Source organism: Xyrauchen texanus, chromosome 45 (assembly GCF_025860055.1).
Source record: "Xyrauchen texanus isolate HMW12.3.18 chromosome 45, RBS_HiC_50CHRs, whole genome shotgun sequence".
NCBI lineage: Eukaryota > Metazoa > Chordata > Actinopteri > Cypriniformes > Catostomidae > Xyrauchen > Xyrauchen texanus.
The window spans coordinates 18,625,667-18,641,583 of record NC_068320.1 but is presented as its reverse complement, the minus strand read 5'-3'; the positions used below and the strand labels follow the sequence as shown (position 1 = coordinate 18,641,583).

At 37.2% G+C, this 15,917-nt stretch overlaps 1 protein-coding gene across 1 annotated transcript in view; it reads left to right on the top strand.

Moving 5' to 3' along the window:
* LOC127637388 (scavenger receptor cysteine-rich type 1 protein M130-like) overlaps positions 1-9,642 on the top strand; it is a 107,766-nt gene extending 98,124 nt beyond the window's left edge. The window contains exons 5-19 of the mRNA XM_052118420.1: positions 13-327; positions 527-838; positions 984-1,298; positions 1,656-1,979; positions 2,075-2,392; positions 2,494-2,790; positions 2,961-3,032; positions 6,165-6,479; positions 6,674-6,898; positions 7,032-7,130; positions 7,314-7,373; positions 7,846-7,911; positions 8,118-8,180; positions 8,426-8,488; positions 8,637-9,642. Of these exons, the coding sequence (XP_051974380.1) occupies positions 13-327; positions 527-838; positions 984-1,298; positions 1,656-1,979; positions 2,075-2,392; positions 2,494-2,790; positions 2,961-3,032; positions 6,165-6,479; positions 6,674-6,898; positions 7,032-7,130; positions 7,314-7,373; positions 7,846-7,911; positions 8,118-8,180; positions 8,426-8,488; positions 8,637-8,686 (2,894 nt within the window). The 3' untranslated portion in view covers positions 8,687-9,642. The remainder of the gene's footprint in view (positions 1-12; positions 328-526; positions 839-983; positions 1,299-1,655; positions 1,980-2,074; positions 2,393-2,493; positions 2,791-2,960; positions 3,033-6,164; positions 6,480-6,673; positions 6,899-7,031; positions 7,131-7,313; positions 7,374-7,845; positions 7,912-8,117; positions 8,181-8,425; positions 8,489-8,636) is intronic.
* The last annotated feature ends 6,275 nt before the right edge of the window (positions 9,643-15,917 follow it).

Genomic DNA, 15,917 nt, shown 5'->3' with positions numbered 1-15,917 from the left:
TTTCTTATTTAGACCCAAAAAATGTGAGACTGGTTAATGGTAACAGTCCCTGTGCTGGTAGAGTGGAGATTCTTCACAGAGGTCAGTGGGGAACAGTGTGTGATGCAGGTTGGGATATGACTGATGCTGCAGTGGTGTGTAGAGAACTGGACTGTGGGGAACCTGTAGACGCTTTGGGTGATGCTCAATTTGGACCAGGATCAGGACCAATCTGGATGAGTCTTGTATTATGTACTGGATCAGAGTCGTCACTAAAGAACTGTGGATCATCTGGATGGAATTTACCTATTTGTACTCACAACTATGATGCTGGGGTCATCTGTTCAGGTGAATAATGCTAATAATATTATTTTGCCAGATTCACTATGAAATCAAGACTTGTTGTAATTATTGCAGATTATACAGTATACTCTATATAAGATAAATCCATATTGTCACACATTTAGAACCTTTAAAAAAACAAACAAAAAATAAAACACTATGCGTTTTTGTCTCCTGTGTACATTTTGTTATTTAATATAAACAGGTCACAAACGTTCCAGACTTGCTGCTGGACCTCATCTGTGTTCTGGGAGAGTAGAGATACTTCATGAGAACACGTGGGTTTCAGTGTGTGATGCTGCCTTTGACCAGCAGGATGCAGAGGTTGTGTGTAGAGAGCTGGATTGTGGGGCTCCTGTACAGGTGCTGGGAGCAGCTGCTTTTGGCAAAGGAGAGGGTCAGATGTGGACAGAAGAGATTCAGTGTAGAGGCAACGAATCTCAGATTTCATCCTGTTCAGTATCTTCACACAGATATAATTGCACCAGTGTTAGCAACGTGGGACTAATATGTTCTGGTTAAGTATCAATGTCCCTATTTATTTAATTTTTGATACATTATAATCTTCCATGATAAATTAGTTATATATTGCATTATGTGTACATACAGTTTTATACTGCTTTATTCTTGTAACTACTGTAATCTCTCTGATCTGTGGTTAGGTTACATAGCGCTCAAACTGGTAAATGGCCCTGACGTCTGTTCTGGAAGAGTAGAGCGTCAGTATTTCAATGAGTGGGGCACCGTATGTGATGGATGTATGGATATGAGAGCTGCCAGTGTCCTCTGTAGGCAGCTGAATTGTGGGATTGCTGTGTCTGTTGTGGGAGCAGACTGGTTTGGAGAGGGAAGTGGTGAAATCTGGGCTGATGTGTTTGATTGTCAGGGGAATGAAACACGACTCTCACAATGTCCCATCTCTTCATGGAGTCGAGCTGAACGTTCTCATAAACGAGATGTTGGAGTCATCTGTTCTAGTAAGTGTACTACAAGAATTAGTAAAAATGCAATGATTGCTGCATTTCTGATATAAAAGCAGACTAATTATACAGTAATCACAACAGCGTTTCTGTTAGAGCACCCGCAGACCTGGTGGTGATATTGAACTTTTAATGATTGCTCATCAAGAGGTGGGCATGTGCTAGGTATCTGTAATAATAAAAAGAAAATAAACAATCATCTGCATCACCCCCTCTAAATACATGTATCCATGTGGCCTACTCAATAATTTAAATAATCCTGCATGTCCTTGCATGTATATGTACATGCATTTTTGAATGATTTATTATGAATTCTGCATGTATTTTAGTACATTTTCAAACCTCCTTTTCCAGGTTCGTCTCTGGCTCTTCATGATGGGCGAGTGCAGTTGTCTGGAGAGAGAGAGTGTGAGGGGGAGGTGGAAGTTTACATCCATCAGGTCTGGAGGAGAGTTCTGCTGGACTCCTGGAGTCTCACTGAATCCTCTGTAGTCTGCAGACAGCTGGGTTGTGACTCTGTACTGAACTTCTACAGCTCCTCTTCATCCAGTCCTGAACACAGTCATGAGTGTGTGATGGGCTTCCAGTGCTCTGGGAGTGAAACTCATCTGGGGAACTGCAGCTCTCCACAAACTCTCAACTGCAGCTCCACACAACAGCTGTCAATCACCTGCCTTAGTGAGAACAACAATATTTGGGCATTTTCATTCACTGATAATAGATTAATATGAATTAACATGCATTTCTCTCTCTATATATTTATGTGATCTCAGGTCGTGGGTCCATCAGGCTGGTGGGTTCTGGAGGAGACTGTGCAGGGAGGCTGGAAGTTTTTCACAACGGCTCATGGGGGACAGTGTGTGATGACTCCTGGGATATTAAAGATGCCCATGTGGTGTGCAGACAGCTGCAGTGTGGAGTGGCCCTCAGTAACCAGCAGGTACCAGCCTGGTTTGGTCCTGGTTCTGGACCCATATGGCTGGATGAGGTGAACTGTGAGGGGAATGAGACGTCCCTGTTGAACTGCTCTTCTCAGGTCTGGGGAAAACATGACTGTCAACACAAGGAGGATGTAGGAGTCGTGTGCTCAGGTAAACTGTCGAATTGAATCCAGGTACCCAAGTATTCCTAATAGCCATAATGTTTTTCAATTGCTGGATTTTTTTTATTTGATTGATTCTTTTCTATCTAGAGTTCAAAGAAATCAGACTAACTGATGGTTGTGAAGGGAATGTGGAGGTTTTCTACAATGGATCATGGGGTAATGTATGCTGGAACCAGATGGACAGAGACACAACAAGTCTGATCTGTCAAGAGCTGAACTGTGGAAGATCTACCAGTGACCCCAGTAACTCACAAGGACTAAAGTCAAATTGGCTGGATCAATTTAAATGTCGTCCACATGACTCAACTCTGTGGCAGTGTCCATCTTCAACCTGGGGACAGAATAACTGTCGTCATGATGAGGTGGCTCATATAACCTGCTCAGGTAAATTTTTGTTTTATTTAAACTTTTTCAGTTGAAAAATAACTGCAAGTTTTTGGGCTAAACGGGGAAATTTTAATTTAACTAAAAGCACTCAACAATTGAAAATTTAGCCTCAGTGTTTACATTTTTTTTTCATTTAATTTCTTAATTTAATCTTATTATGATCACAGAAAAGGAAAATGATGAATCGCCTCAAAGTCATCTTTCATGTTCTGCAGCTCCAAACCAGAGACACTGTACAAGTAGGTTTATTTCAGTTTAATGAGAAATACAACTTTTCATATATATATATATATATATATATATATATATATATATATATATATATATATATATATTGGTGTAGTGAGATCCAGCAGATGGAAAATTACTTAAATAATTCATATGATTTGTAGACAGAATAACACAATTTATTTTACAGAAATTAATAAAATTAATAAAAATATGAAATAATGAGATTAAATGTAATAATACAGAAAATTTATGGAATTGTGTTGTGACTAAACAAAATCCAAAATAAATAAAACTGTGTTATATTTTAGCATTTTTAAAGAAGTCACCTTTTGCCTAGAATTTGCAGACATGTACTCTTGACATTTTCTCAACCAACTTCATGAGGAATCAACCTGGGATGCCTTTTAAACAGTATTGGAGTTCCCATCTATGTAGGACACTTTTTGGCTGCTTTTCTTTATTATTTGGTCCAAGTTATACATTTCAAAAACTTTTTTTTTTTTAATAAAATTGTAGTTTTATAATTAAATAAATTCATATGGTGGCACAATTATATTTTTGTCTACAAAACTCATTTCAATAATTTAAGCATTTAAGATCGTGAGAATCATTTCAGTCAAGTGTTTCCAAACTTTTGAATGGTAGTATATATATATATACACTCACCTAAAGGATTATTAGGAACACCAAACTAATACTGTGTTTGACCCCCTTTCGCCTTCAGAACTGCCTTAATTCTACGTGGCATTGATTCAACAAGGTGCTGAAAGCATTCTTTAGAAATGTTGGCCCATATTGATAGGATAGCATCTTGCAGTTGATGGAGATTTGTGGGATGCACATCCAGGGCACGAAGCTCCCGTTCCACCACATCCCAAAGATGCTCTATTGGGTTGAGATCTGGTGACTGTGGGGGCCATTTTAGTACAGTGAAGTCATTGTCATGTTCAAGAAACCAATTTGAAATGATTCGAGCTTTGTGACATGGTGCATTCTCCTGCTGGAAGTAGCCATCAGAGGATGGGTACATGGTGGCCATAAAGGGATGGACATGGTCAGAAACAATGCTCAGGTAGGCCGTGGCATTTAAACGATGCCCAATTGGCACTAAGGGGCCTAAAGTGTGCCAAGAAAACATCCCCCACACCATTACACCACCACCACCAGCCTGCACAGTGGTAACAAGGCATGATGGATCCATGTTCTCATTCTGTTTACGCCAAATTCTGACTCTACTATCTGAATGTCTCAACAGAAATCGAGACTCATCAGACCAGGCAACATTTTTCCAGTCTTCAACTGTCCAATTTTGGTGAGCTCTTGCAAATTGTAGCCTCTTTTTCCTATTTGTAGTGGAGATGAGTGGTACCCGGTGGGGTCTTCTGCTGTTGTATCCCATCCGCCTCAAGGTTGTGCGTGTTGTGGCTTCACAAATGCTTTGCTGCATACCTCGGTTGTAGCAGTGGTTATTTCAGTCAAAGTTGCTCTTCTATCAGCTTGAATCAGTCGGTACATTCTCCTCTGACCTCTAGCATCAACAAGGCATTTTCAGCTCACAGGACTGCGCATACTGGATGTTTTCCTTTTCACACCATTCTTTATAAACCCTAGAAATGGTTGTGCGTGAAAATCCCAGTAACTGAGCAGATTGTGAAATACTCAGACCGGCCCGTCTGGCACCAACAACCATGCCACGCTCAAAATTGCTTAAATCACCTTTCTTTCCCATTCTGACATTCAGTTTGGAGTTCAGGAGATTGTCTTGACCAGGACCAAACTGACATTCAGTTTGGAGTTCAGGAGATTGTCTTGACCAGGACCACACCCCTAAATGCATTGAAGCAACTGCCATGTGATTGGTTGATTAGATAATTGCATTAATGAGAAATTGAACAGGTGTTCCTAATAATCCTTTAGGTGAGTGTATATATACATGTAGTATATACATACTACCATTCAATATATATATATATACACTCACCTAAAGGATTATTAGGAACACCTGTTCAATTTCTCATTAATGCAATTATCTAATCAACCAATCACATGGCAGTTGCTTCAATGCATTTAGGGGTGTGGTCCTGGTCAAGACAATCTCCTGAACTCCAAACTGAATGTCAGAATGGGAAAGAAAGGTGATTTAAGCAATTTTGAGCGTGGCATGGTTGTTGGTGCCAGACGGAGTATCTGAGTATTTCACAATCTGCTCAGTTACTGGGATTTTCACGCACAACCATTTCTAGGGTTTACAAAGAATGGTGTGAAAAGGAAAAACATCCAGTATGCGCAGTCCTGTGGGCTAAAATGCCTTGTTGATGCTAGAGGTCAGAGGAGAATGGGCCGACTGATTCAAGCTGATAGAAGAGCAACTTTGACTGAAATAACCACTGCTACAACCGAGGTATGCAGCAAAGCATTTGTGAAGCCACAACACGCACAACCTTGAGGCGGATGGGCTACAACAGCAGAAGACCCCACCGGTACCCATCCTCTGATGGCTACTTCCAGCAGGATAATGCACCATGTCACAAAGCTCGAATCATTTCAAATTGGTTTCTTGAACATGACAATGAGTTCACTGTACTAAAATGGCCCCCACAGTCACAGATCTCAACCCAATAGAGCATCTTTGGGATGTGGTGGAACGGGAGCTTCGTGCCCTGGATGTGCATCCCACAAATCTCCATCAACTGCAAGATGCTATCCTATCAATATGGGCCAACATTTCTAAAGAATGCGTTCAGCACCTTGTTGAATCAATGCCACGTAGAATTAAGGCAGTTCTGAAGGCGAAAGGGGGTCAAACACAGTATTAGTATGGTGTTCCTAATAATCCTTTAGGTGAGTGTATATATATATATATATGTAATGTATTAACTTATGCCACAATAGATTCTGATTGGTTGACAGAATTTACAAAATGTTGATTTGTTTTGTGTAAATGCACAGCTTTGAAGTAGTTCCGGGTTTGTTGACCATATTGCAGTTCCATATTACAATGCCACATTCTTTCCAAATTGTGATACAGTTTATATGAACAGAACTTCATTCAGTTTTCAGTAACAAAAGAATCTGGAAGCGACAAACACAATCAAACAAACAAATAAGAGTTTATGGTTTTGATTTTTCCAAAATTTTAGAGTATGTTCCTCTGAGACTGAGTGGAGGGAACGGCCGGTGCTCGGGGAGACTGGAGGTGTATCATAACGCTGTGTGGGGTTCAGTCTGTGATGATCAGTGGGACATCAGGGATGCTCAGGTGGTCTGCAGGCAGCTGGGTTGTGGAGCAGCACTGAGTGCTGATGGGAATGCAGCCTTTGGTGCTGGTGAAGGTGTTGTGTGGCTGAACAGAGTCGAGTGCAGAGGGAATGAGATTCACCTATGGGACTGTCCTCTCTACCTGAATAACCACACTGACTGCTCACACAAAGAGGATGCTGGACTCACCTGTGCAGGTGAGACCAAAATATTTAGTGATCTGAATCAGACATGGCTTTCTCAGAACAGTTGAAAACTGACTATCAGAGAAACATTTATCCCATATATATAATTTCAGTGTTATTTAAATGTATTGTATTTATTCAAGCCCTTAATTAGCATGATTTGATTGTGATTTCAGCAGCTAATTTTGTTTTTTTATAATTGACAGATTTGTCTGTGTCCCCGACTCCTGCCCCAACAACATCAACTTTTCCTCCAGTTTCACAGACAGATGTGACACAATCTCTGTCCTCACTGATCACTCGTCCACAAACTCCACCAGTATATTCTCTCTCCATCCCTCCAGTGGTTTTGATTGTACTGGGAGCTGTGCTCTTACTGCTCTTACTGCCACTCATTATACTGATTCAGCAGAACAGAGTGATGAGGAGAGGTACAACATATCTCATACTACAGTAGTTCATTTCAAACACAATGAAAACTAGATTGTATCTTTGTGTCTTATTCTTCGTGTCATCAGTCATGTGTTGTGAGCTTACTGCAGGTTTGTCTGTCATCACTCACAGTTCTTTCCAAGAGAAGACACAAGACTCAGACTGAAGCAGTTTATGAGGAGATTAATCCCAGACTGGTCACAAATAAAGATAAAAGCATCACTCAGAGAGGTCAGTCAATCTGAATGTATAGTGCCTGATTTGTAGAGATGAACAGAATTTATAACAGATTTGCAGATCCACGTGTTTGAATAATATAAAAAGGATGAATAATGTATGAGTTTGTGACTAAACAGTGTTGTGTGCTGATTTGTAATTGTGAATGTTTCTGATGGTTCTGCTTTCCAATAACAGGAAGAGTCCCTTCTGAAGAACTGCATTCTGGGTATGAGGATGCTGATGAGATTCTTTCAGGTTAGAAGACTGAAGTGATGTTACATTTTGCTTCATACAAACTTGTGCAATGAATTAAAACATTTACTTGCAAGTTAACATAGGAATATGTCCTTTATATACTGTACTGTATACCATTTAACACATAATAATAATAATAATAATAATAATAATAATAAAAAGATCAAGCAATTTCCTAACATACTTTAGATAATCCACATTTGCTTCTGTTTTATCGGACACATTCTTCAGTCATTGCAGCAGGATATACTTAATTTATTGTCACATAATTTTAATGGGAATATTTCCTTTTAAATATTTATTTATCATTGCTGATATTTTTTCAGTGAAACCATATAATTTGAGCACACTAATTCTTAGTTCATTGTTACAAATAAAGTATGAAAAATATTTGTATGATATATAATATACAGTATATCATATATTTAAAATGAAGTTTGACCTGAGAGTGAGTTTGTTTGTTTGATTGTAGCTAAATCTGCAGTAGGAGACTCATCTGAACATTATGATGATGTCATCACCACTAAAGTCCCAAAAGGTCAGTGCCTTTGTAAACTGATCACAGGGATTTCACTTATTGTTAATTAAACAACATGAACTTTGAAAAGGTTTAAAAGTGTCTGTATATTTCCTCTTTCCTTTGAACTCATTTAGAAGAGCAACAAGACACACTAGATACCTATAAATATACATATAAATATATATATTGTGCATTAATTAATCTATTTCTATATTTTTTTGTAGATGACATACCAGAAAACTATGATGATGTTGTGATCATGCGACAGTTCTCCAATAATAAAACAGGTGCGTGTTTAGATTTGTTTTCAGACTATATTAAACTTTAAATTATACCTGTCAAGACTGAAGTCTGGTGCAGTGATCTATTGTCAAAATTATAGCAGCTAAATAAAGTATGGTAGTATATAGTACATTATAGAAAATATCTGCATGTAAAGTATTTTATTTGTGATGATGTCCTTATTAGTGTATTACAAAGTGCAATGTGAGATTTTGTTCATTTTCATAATAAAAGACACATTTTGTTTCAGAGGGAGTTCAGGAGGAGTATGATGATGTGAGGAATGTCAGTGAAGATGTGAGAAACCTGTTTGGTAGGTGATTGTAAACCGTTTTATGTCACACTGAACAATTTTATGTAATCAGAAAAGCTCATTTAAATTGAATGCAAATATTGGTCTGTTTATTATGTTGCTTTTAATGATGTATTGACAGGAATTTGTTCTTGTTCTCTAATAATAGACTATGATGATGTGGGGAATGTGCCAGCCAAACATGGAGGGACTGTTTAACTCAGGAATCACACACAACCTCAAATCTTTTTACAGCTTTTGGAAATGGAATGAGTTTAAGTGATATTATATACACACTGTAAAAAATTTCCCCGTTAATTTACAGTAAATTACAGGCAGCTAGATTTACCTGTAGAATGCTGTAATTTTACAGTGGACCTGCTGTAATCTGAAACAACAGTTTATTACTGTAAAACTTTCCCCGTTAATTTACAGTAAACTACTGGCAACTAGATTTACCTGTAGATTGCTGTAATCTGAAACAACAGTTTATTACTGTAAAAAATACTACAGTACTGTGCTGTAGAAAATATAGGCTGCACAGTATAATACTGTCAGGTTTTCGGCTGCCATTATATTGTTATATTACTGTTCCTGCTGTAATCTTCACAAACTATGAAACATTTTAGTACTCTAAAATGTGATCTTTACATTTACAACTACTAAAATCTGACAATTTAAAATGTGCATTCTAAAATAAAAAACACGCTGAAAATTGCTAGCAAACAAATGGCTCAAACAAAAGATGACCTTAAAACATGCTTTTATTAAAGCTAATAACATCAAATCTTCAATGAATTACATTATTTCTGCTTCACCAGAGAAACTGGGTAATTCAATACTTTGATTTCACATAAACATCTGCGACCAGAACAGAATGCTGTGATGTCACAAACATTTGGTTGCAGAACTCAATGCTGTCACTATAAACATCTTGTTACAGAACTCAATACTGTACTGTCACAAACATTTGGTTGCAGAACTCAATACTGTACTGTCACAAACATCTGGTTGCAGAACTCAATACTGTACTGTCACAAGCATCTGGTTACTTAACTCAATGCCGTCACAAACATCTAGTTATAGAACTTCATGTAAACATAGTTGGACAGCACAATGTTCTGACTTCACCTGATTAAATAAAGCCCCACTCGAAGTCTATGAGGTTTTTTAAGAGGGTGGCCACATGCAAATTCACAGTGGTTGCCTTTCTCTGGATAAGCTTCCCCGTCTTCTTGGACTCCACCTTTGCCTGGCAAGCTTTTGTTCCTCTCTCGGGGTTCACGCCAACAAAGCGTCTACAATGTAATTACAGAGAAATATAATATATTAGGTGAGGCAAGTAAAGATTAATTGCACTTTAGACATACAAAACCCAATGCATTCAGAATATAAATATTCTAGGTTGTTGCCATTATGGCAGTATTTGCATCATGTTTAGTTTAAGTTTGATCTGAGGCATTTGGAGACCTAAGTATTTTAGAGTAATGAAGACAGCATTAGGCTATATATCTTTGTCAGTGGTGTTAAAGGGATAGTTTACCCCAAAATGAAAATGTTGTCATCAAAAAGAAAGAGAAAGAGTTTCTTTCTTCTGTTGAACACAAAGATGATATGTTAAAGAATGTTGGTAACCAGACAGTTGGCAGTTGACCATAGTAGAATCAAAAAATACTATGGAAGTCAATGGGTCAACTGTCTGGTTACCAACATTCTTTAACAGAAGAAAGAACCTCATACAGGTTTGGAACAACATGAGGGTGAGTAAATTACCCAATTGTCATTTTTGGGTGAAATCCCTTTAAGCAGATGGATTTTTAGGACTTTGGTCTGAAAATATTAAGATAAAAATAAATGTTACAATGCTACCCCTAAATGAGTTCAGAACTGTATTTTAAATGTAAAATAAAATTATTTCTTTATTTCTCCTAAACACGCAAGTCCCTTAAAGCAACTAATTATGTTAGTCGACTGGATTGTTCAGACTGGTCATGGATTTCTACAAACGGCTGGTGCAACGATAGGTAATGTATGGCATCAAATGGTGGACCAACAGTGCAAGTGCATAAACACAGCACGCAAGTGAATTACAACAGTGTGAGCACTGTGACAAAGCTGGCATGTAAAATGTAAACATGCAGAACACTCAAAGGACAAAAAATATGATTGTGCGCACATATTAACAAATAACAAAGCCGCGAGTCCTGACAGGTTCCACACACACACACACACGAGTTCTTATTTTACATGCAGCTGAAATCTTTGCACACAAGTCAGGTTTGACACTCAGGGCCGGGGCCCAAACCTTCCTGTTAACAAATGCTATTGGCTGCTGGCCAAATCGCAGCTCCTCTTATTTTGATTGGCTGCTTGTATGCCGTGAATGCGGTCAGAAGGTAAGTTTTCTTTCCAATTTCATGTGTTTATCTATGGTGTTTATATGTAACGGGTATAACAATTATACTGTTAAATTTATGTATCATTTGGGTAGAATTAACACAAAATTGTTCATTTACATATGCCTGATGTATTAAAAATATATATATAATTCCGTCGATACAATGATGTCTTTTGACTAGCTATTTTTAGTTAACATCAAGAGGTGTCGTGTTACTTTATCTATGTTACACAAGTCAATTATGTAAAAATGTCCTAAATATTTAAATCAACACATGCAAACTTGGGTCAGCCATTTTAGAAGAATCAGGTCAAAAGACATCATTGTATCGATGGAAAAGAAATTGTAAAAAATACATCAGATCAATTTTGTGATAATTCTACCCAAATTATACATAAATTTAATAGTATAATTTTTGTACCCTTTACATATAAACACCATAGATAAACAGACGTATGAAGTTGGAAAGAAAATTTACCTTCTTACAGTCTGTCATCCAGGATCCCACTTTCTGTTTTGAGGGCCAACAACAGCCAATCGCTGCGAATCAAAATAAGAGGCCAACAGCCAATAGCATTTGTTAACAGGAAGGTTTGTCCTCGAGTGTGGGATTTGAGTGTGGCATGTTTACATTTTACGTGCAAGCTGTGTCAGGGTGCTCAAATTGATGTAATTCAGTTGCGTGCTGTGTTTATGCGCTTGTGCTGTTTTGTCCACCATTTGTCGGCATAGAAATGAGAGAGAATTACTCTCTCTATCCAAAACATGCAGCATGACAATACATTTGGCCTGAACCCAGTGCTACGTTTGAATGCACGTGCAAACATAAACTTCAAGTCACTATCAAAAGAAACTACTGTAATCATAAAGTCAATATAGGAACAAGAGAAAGTCACCAATTTAACATTCCTGAACAGAGCTGATAAGAGGGACTAAATGTCTAGCAGAGGATTTACCTTTGAACAAACTCCAATGTCCTTGCAGCTTCTTCTTGGTACTGCAAATTAAAGACATAGTAGGTGGCAAAAACTGCAGCCAGGCCAGTGATGAAGGTCTGTTGGATGCCTTCACAGATTACATTGTTTTCCACACTGATCATCCAACCTCCTACAGTGACTTCATCCCCAGCAACTGATTCAGACAACAAATATAGTTAATGTCCCGAATCAGTATCAAATATGGGTATGAGTGCCCTATTACTGGCTAAAACACACACAATTAAATTGAGCAGTATATTTTTTTCTCTATGTACACTGAGTATCATAAGTTATACTGCTGCAAATCAATACTTTCCCAATGACCTTTGAAGGCTAAAACAACAATAAGTTACACTTAAGAGCATAACAAAACATAAGTTAAAGGGTTAGTTCACCCACAAATTTAAATTATCCATATAACTCACCCTCAAGCCATCCTAGATCTATAGGACTTTCTTCTTTCAGCCAAACACAATCTGTGTTAAAAAAATATAGATCTTTTTTTTTTTATTCTGATTGTGTTTGGCTGAGAGAAGAAAGTAATATAGATCTAGGATGGCTTGAGGGGTGAGTTATATGGGATAATTAATTTTTTTGGGTGAACTAACCATTTAATGAGATTAATACAGAAAGAGAGCAATTACACAGTAGGTTCTATACTTCACAGTAAATTTTTTGTTACATTGTTTGAAAGGGCATGTAACTGTCTTGCCTTCGGTAAAATGACTTTTCAGATGTAAAAGAAGACCACGGATATCCTCACACTTACAGCTGCACAAGTCAATATGGCATGTTAAATCACCTAGACTATCTGGTTTAGTCCTATTCTTTCCATATTTATGGCCATAAGTGTGACACTTGAAGGCTGAAAACTTAGAAAATGTTCGTGTGCATTCAGGGAAACCACACTTAAATGATGCATTCGGCAAAAAATTGCTGCATGTTTTAGCACAAATGTTGCAAGTTATCATTTTTACACTACAATCCACAGACCTCCAGTGAAAAATAATCTTATATTTTAACTCAGACAATCTTTAAGCTCTCTCTAGGAATAGTAAAAGTGTTGCGTAAAACTAAGGCAACTGTTAGCCTCATTGATTTAGTGCACATTTCAATAAACCCTACAACAAATGGTAAAATAAAGCACAATCCCTGACGTAGATTTGGTAATCAAGTAAATATCACAGGATAACACTTTTATCAGTTTGTGACTTACCTTGATAAATTGACGAAGAGTAGATGAATGCAGGTGAAAGCTCCGTCCACGATCTGTGCTGGCAGGGTCACAGTCGGAGTTCAAATCGTCTTTCTGAATTGAATCGTCTTCTTACTCGTTCTTCTCACGTAATAAAATATTGAAGTAATGTAGTTAAACCTTTAATGTAGCCTAATGTTAATTATTTTTTACTGCGCGCATGGTGATGGAAATCGATGAGTTGTGATTTTCCTGCGAGTTGTGACTGTGAGCGGGCTCAAGCACGTGACTAGACTGAAAAAATACTGTATTATCCCGTAAGACTGAACAGTAGCTTGCCGTTATTATTTTGCTTGTAAAATTCAGCGTCATTTACAGTATTCAACTGTATTTATGAATAACGGTAAATTACTGTTCAAAATTTCCCGTATTTTTACAGGATTTTTTTACAGTGCAAGTTTCAATTGCAATCCAGCAATGTTTTATATTACATTTAATGTGTTCAAAATTATCAATTGTATTTAGCTGATTTTCTTTTGACAGACAGAAAAATGTCTTGCTTTCATAGACTTTTTTAAAATGTTAATTTCTCTTTCCTCTTTGCTTTAAACCAATAAACATACTACTTATAAATGAATGTTTTAATAGTTTCATGATTATAGAATGAGGATCTATGCAGTGAAGATGCTGAAAAATCTTGAGATATCTTCTAGAAGCCACTTGTACATGGAATCACAGACATTTCTGAATGTTGATTTTGACAATCGTTGTGATTTTGATGGTGCAGGGCACATACAACACAGCATTATTTCCATCATTGCAGTTCTAAATGTATGCATTACACCACCAGGCCTCTGCAAAAATGGAAAGAGAGGACACAAAAATTACTTAAATAAAGATACTTAGCGACTTCAACTTGTTCAACTCTGTTTTTAGGCTAAACATTTCTATCTTGTGGCCAAATTTAGAAAATATAGAATATTTTACTAAAAACTTACAAACTTGGTTGTTTCCTGACATACACATTCTGAACTCTGTCTGTGAGAGCAGAATCTGTACACACTTGAAATTGTTGTTAGTTGTGTATTTACTTAACACTAGAAGGGCTGAGCATGCGGTCATCAGACCGTTGTGCTTTAAGAAAAAATACATCTTTGCACTCGATCAAATTCCAGGGCTCTACTTTCTTGACTTTTCTAAGATATTTGAGTTTTATCGTCCAGTACGCTTAAATTTAAAAAATTGCACCAGGAAAAGCTAGTTTAAAGGTATTTTGCTTCTAATTCGGCGAATTGACGGCCGCCTTGCATGAATCCACGCCATGTTTATTTGTGCCGTTCTAGGCTGTGATTCTCTTTTCTCCCAGTAGATGGCGCAGGGGCTCAATTGTTGTCCTACAATAATTTTGAACGTATGTGTGCAGCATTCATATATATATATATATATATATATATACATTGATCAATTATTTGATTATTTCAATTATAATTTGATATCAATTGATAATAAAATACCATTAATGTATTTTCAGTCTTTAAAAAAATAGAATTTTTCATTGAATAAATGTAATTCTTTACGTCCAGATTTATTCTCTTTGTATTTCCATTTCAGAATATTTAAGAAGTCATTATTATCTTATAGCTATAATTATTATTATAATATAAGAACAATGATAATTATTTTTTTGTGTGTGCGCAAGTAAGTTCAGTTTGTTCATGAACAGATTTCGTGTTCATTAATAAAAACAAGTTGGCCTATAAATGTTTATAGACTGAATTTATCGATATTCTGTCTACGGTTGAAACGGATCCATTTGTCCTGGAAACATTGTCTTAAATTTATTTTAGGATATGCTCATATATTTAGTTTGTATAATTTCGTTCGTCCCCTCTGAGTGTGGTCACCCGTACTCATGGCGCGCCATGGGCAAGGCCGTATCCAGGATTTTTTAAATACCGAGTTCAAAAATACCCCCCCTCCAAAAAAAAAAAAAAAAAAAAAAAACACTTCAGGAATAAATTTGGCTGACAACATATTTATTTTCAATAACAGCATGTGCAAACTGTGCACCGTGTGTGTGTGTGTGTGTGTGTGTGTGTGTGTGTGTGTGTGTGTGTGTGTGTGTGTGTGTGTGTGTGTGTGTGTGTGTGTGTGTGTTTTCCTGTATCTGGGTTTGAACTGTTGAACTATAACCTATGTAGTTGTGGCTTCTTGTGCAACCTCTGAAACGGTGGAGATCCATTTTGTATGCATCCTCTGAAATGGACTTGGGTTCTCACCACTAACTGTAATTGATAGAAAAATATTTCCATTATCATTTCAGTTGACTCTACTGTTAGTTGATACAACACTGCAATGCATACATACATAAAATAATAAAGAATACCTTTAGCGTTTTTCCAGTCCCTAAATCCATCCCTCTGAAATGTGGTGTTTGACCCTTTCTGACTGTTGAACAGTATACACACACAACAATATGCTGCATCCTCAGATGGAGAGTACCGTAGCCAGGGGTATATATTTTCCCACTCCACACTATACCTCAACAACCTTTTCCCAAATTGCCTTTGGGGATATATATATACTGGTTCCTGCTCTATTTGGTTTGAAGGATGCTCTGCCTCTCCTCATCAGAGTAGTGGCTTCTCCATTTATATATTGCAGGGTCATTGGCTGCAAAGCTTGAACCTTCTGATACAGTGAGTGTCACATCTTGACTGTAATGGGAGGGCCATTCACCTATTATTTCCCTCTTTTCTCCTTCTAACTCTTTCTCCTCCTCAACTATGCCTGACTTTTCTCTCCTGTCTCCTCTGCTGAATTTAACATAATAATAATAATAATAATAATAATAATAAATAAAACAAGTCTAAATAACTG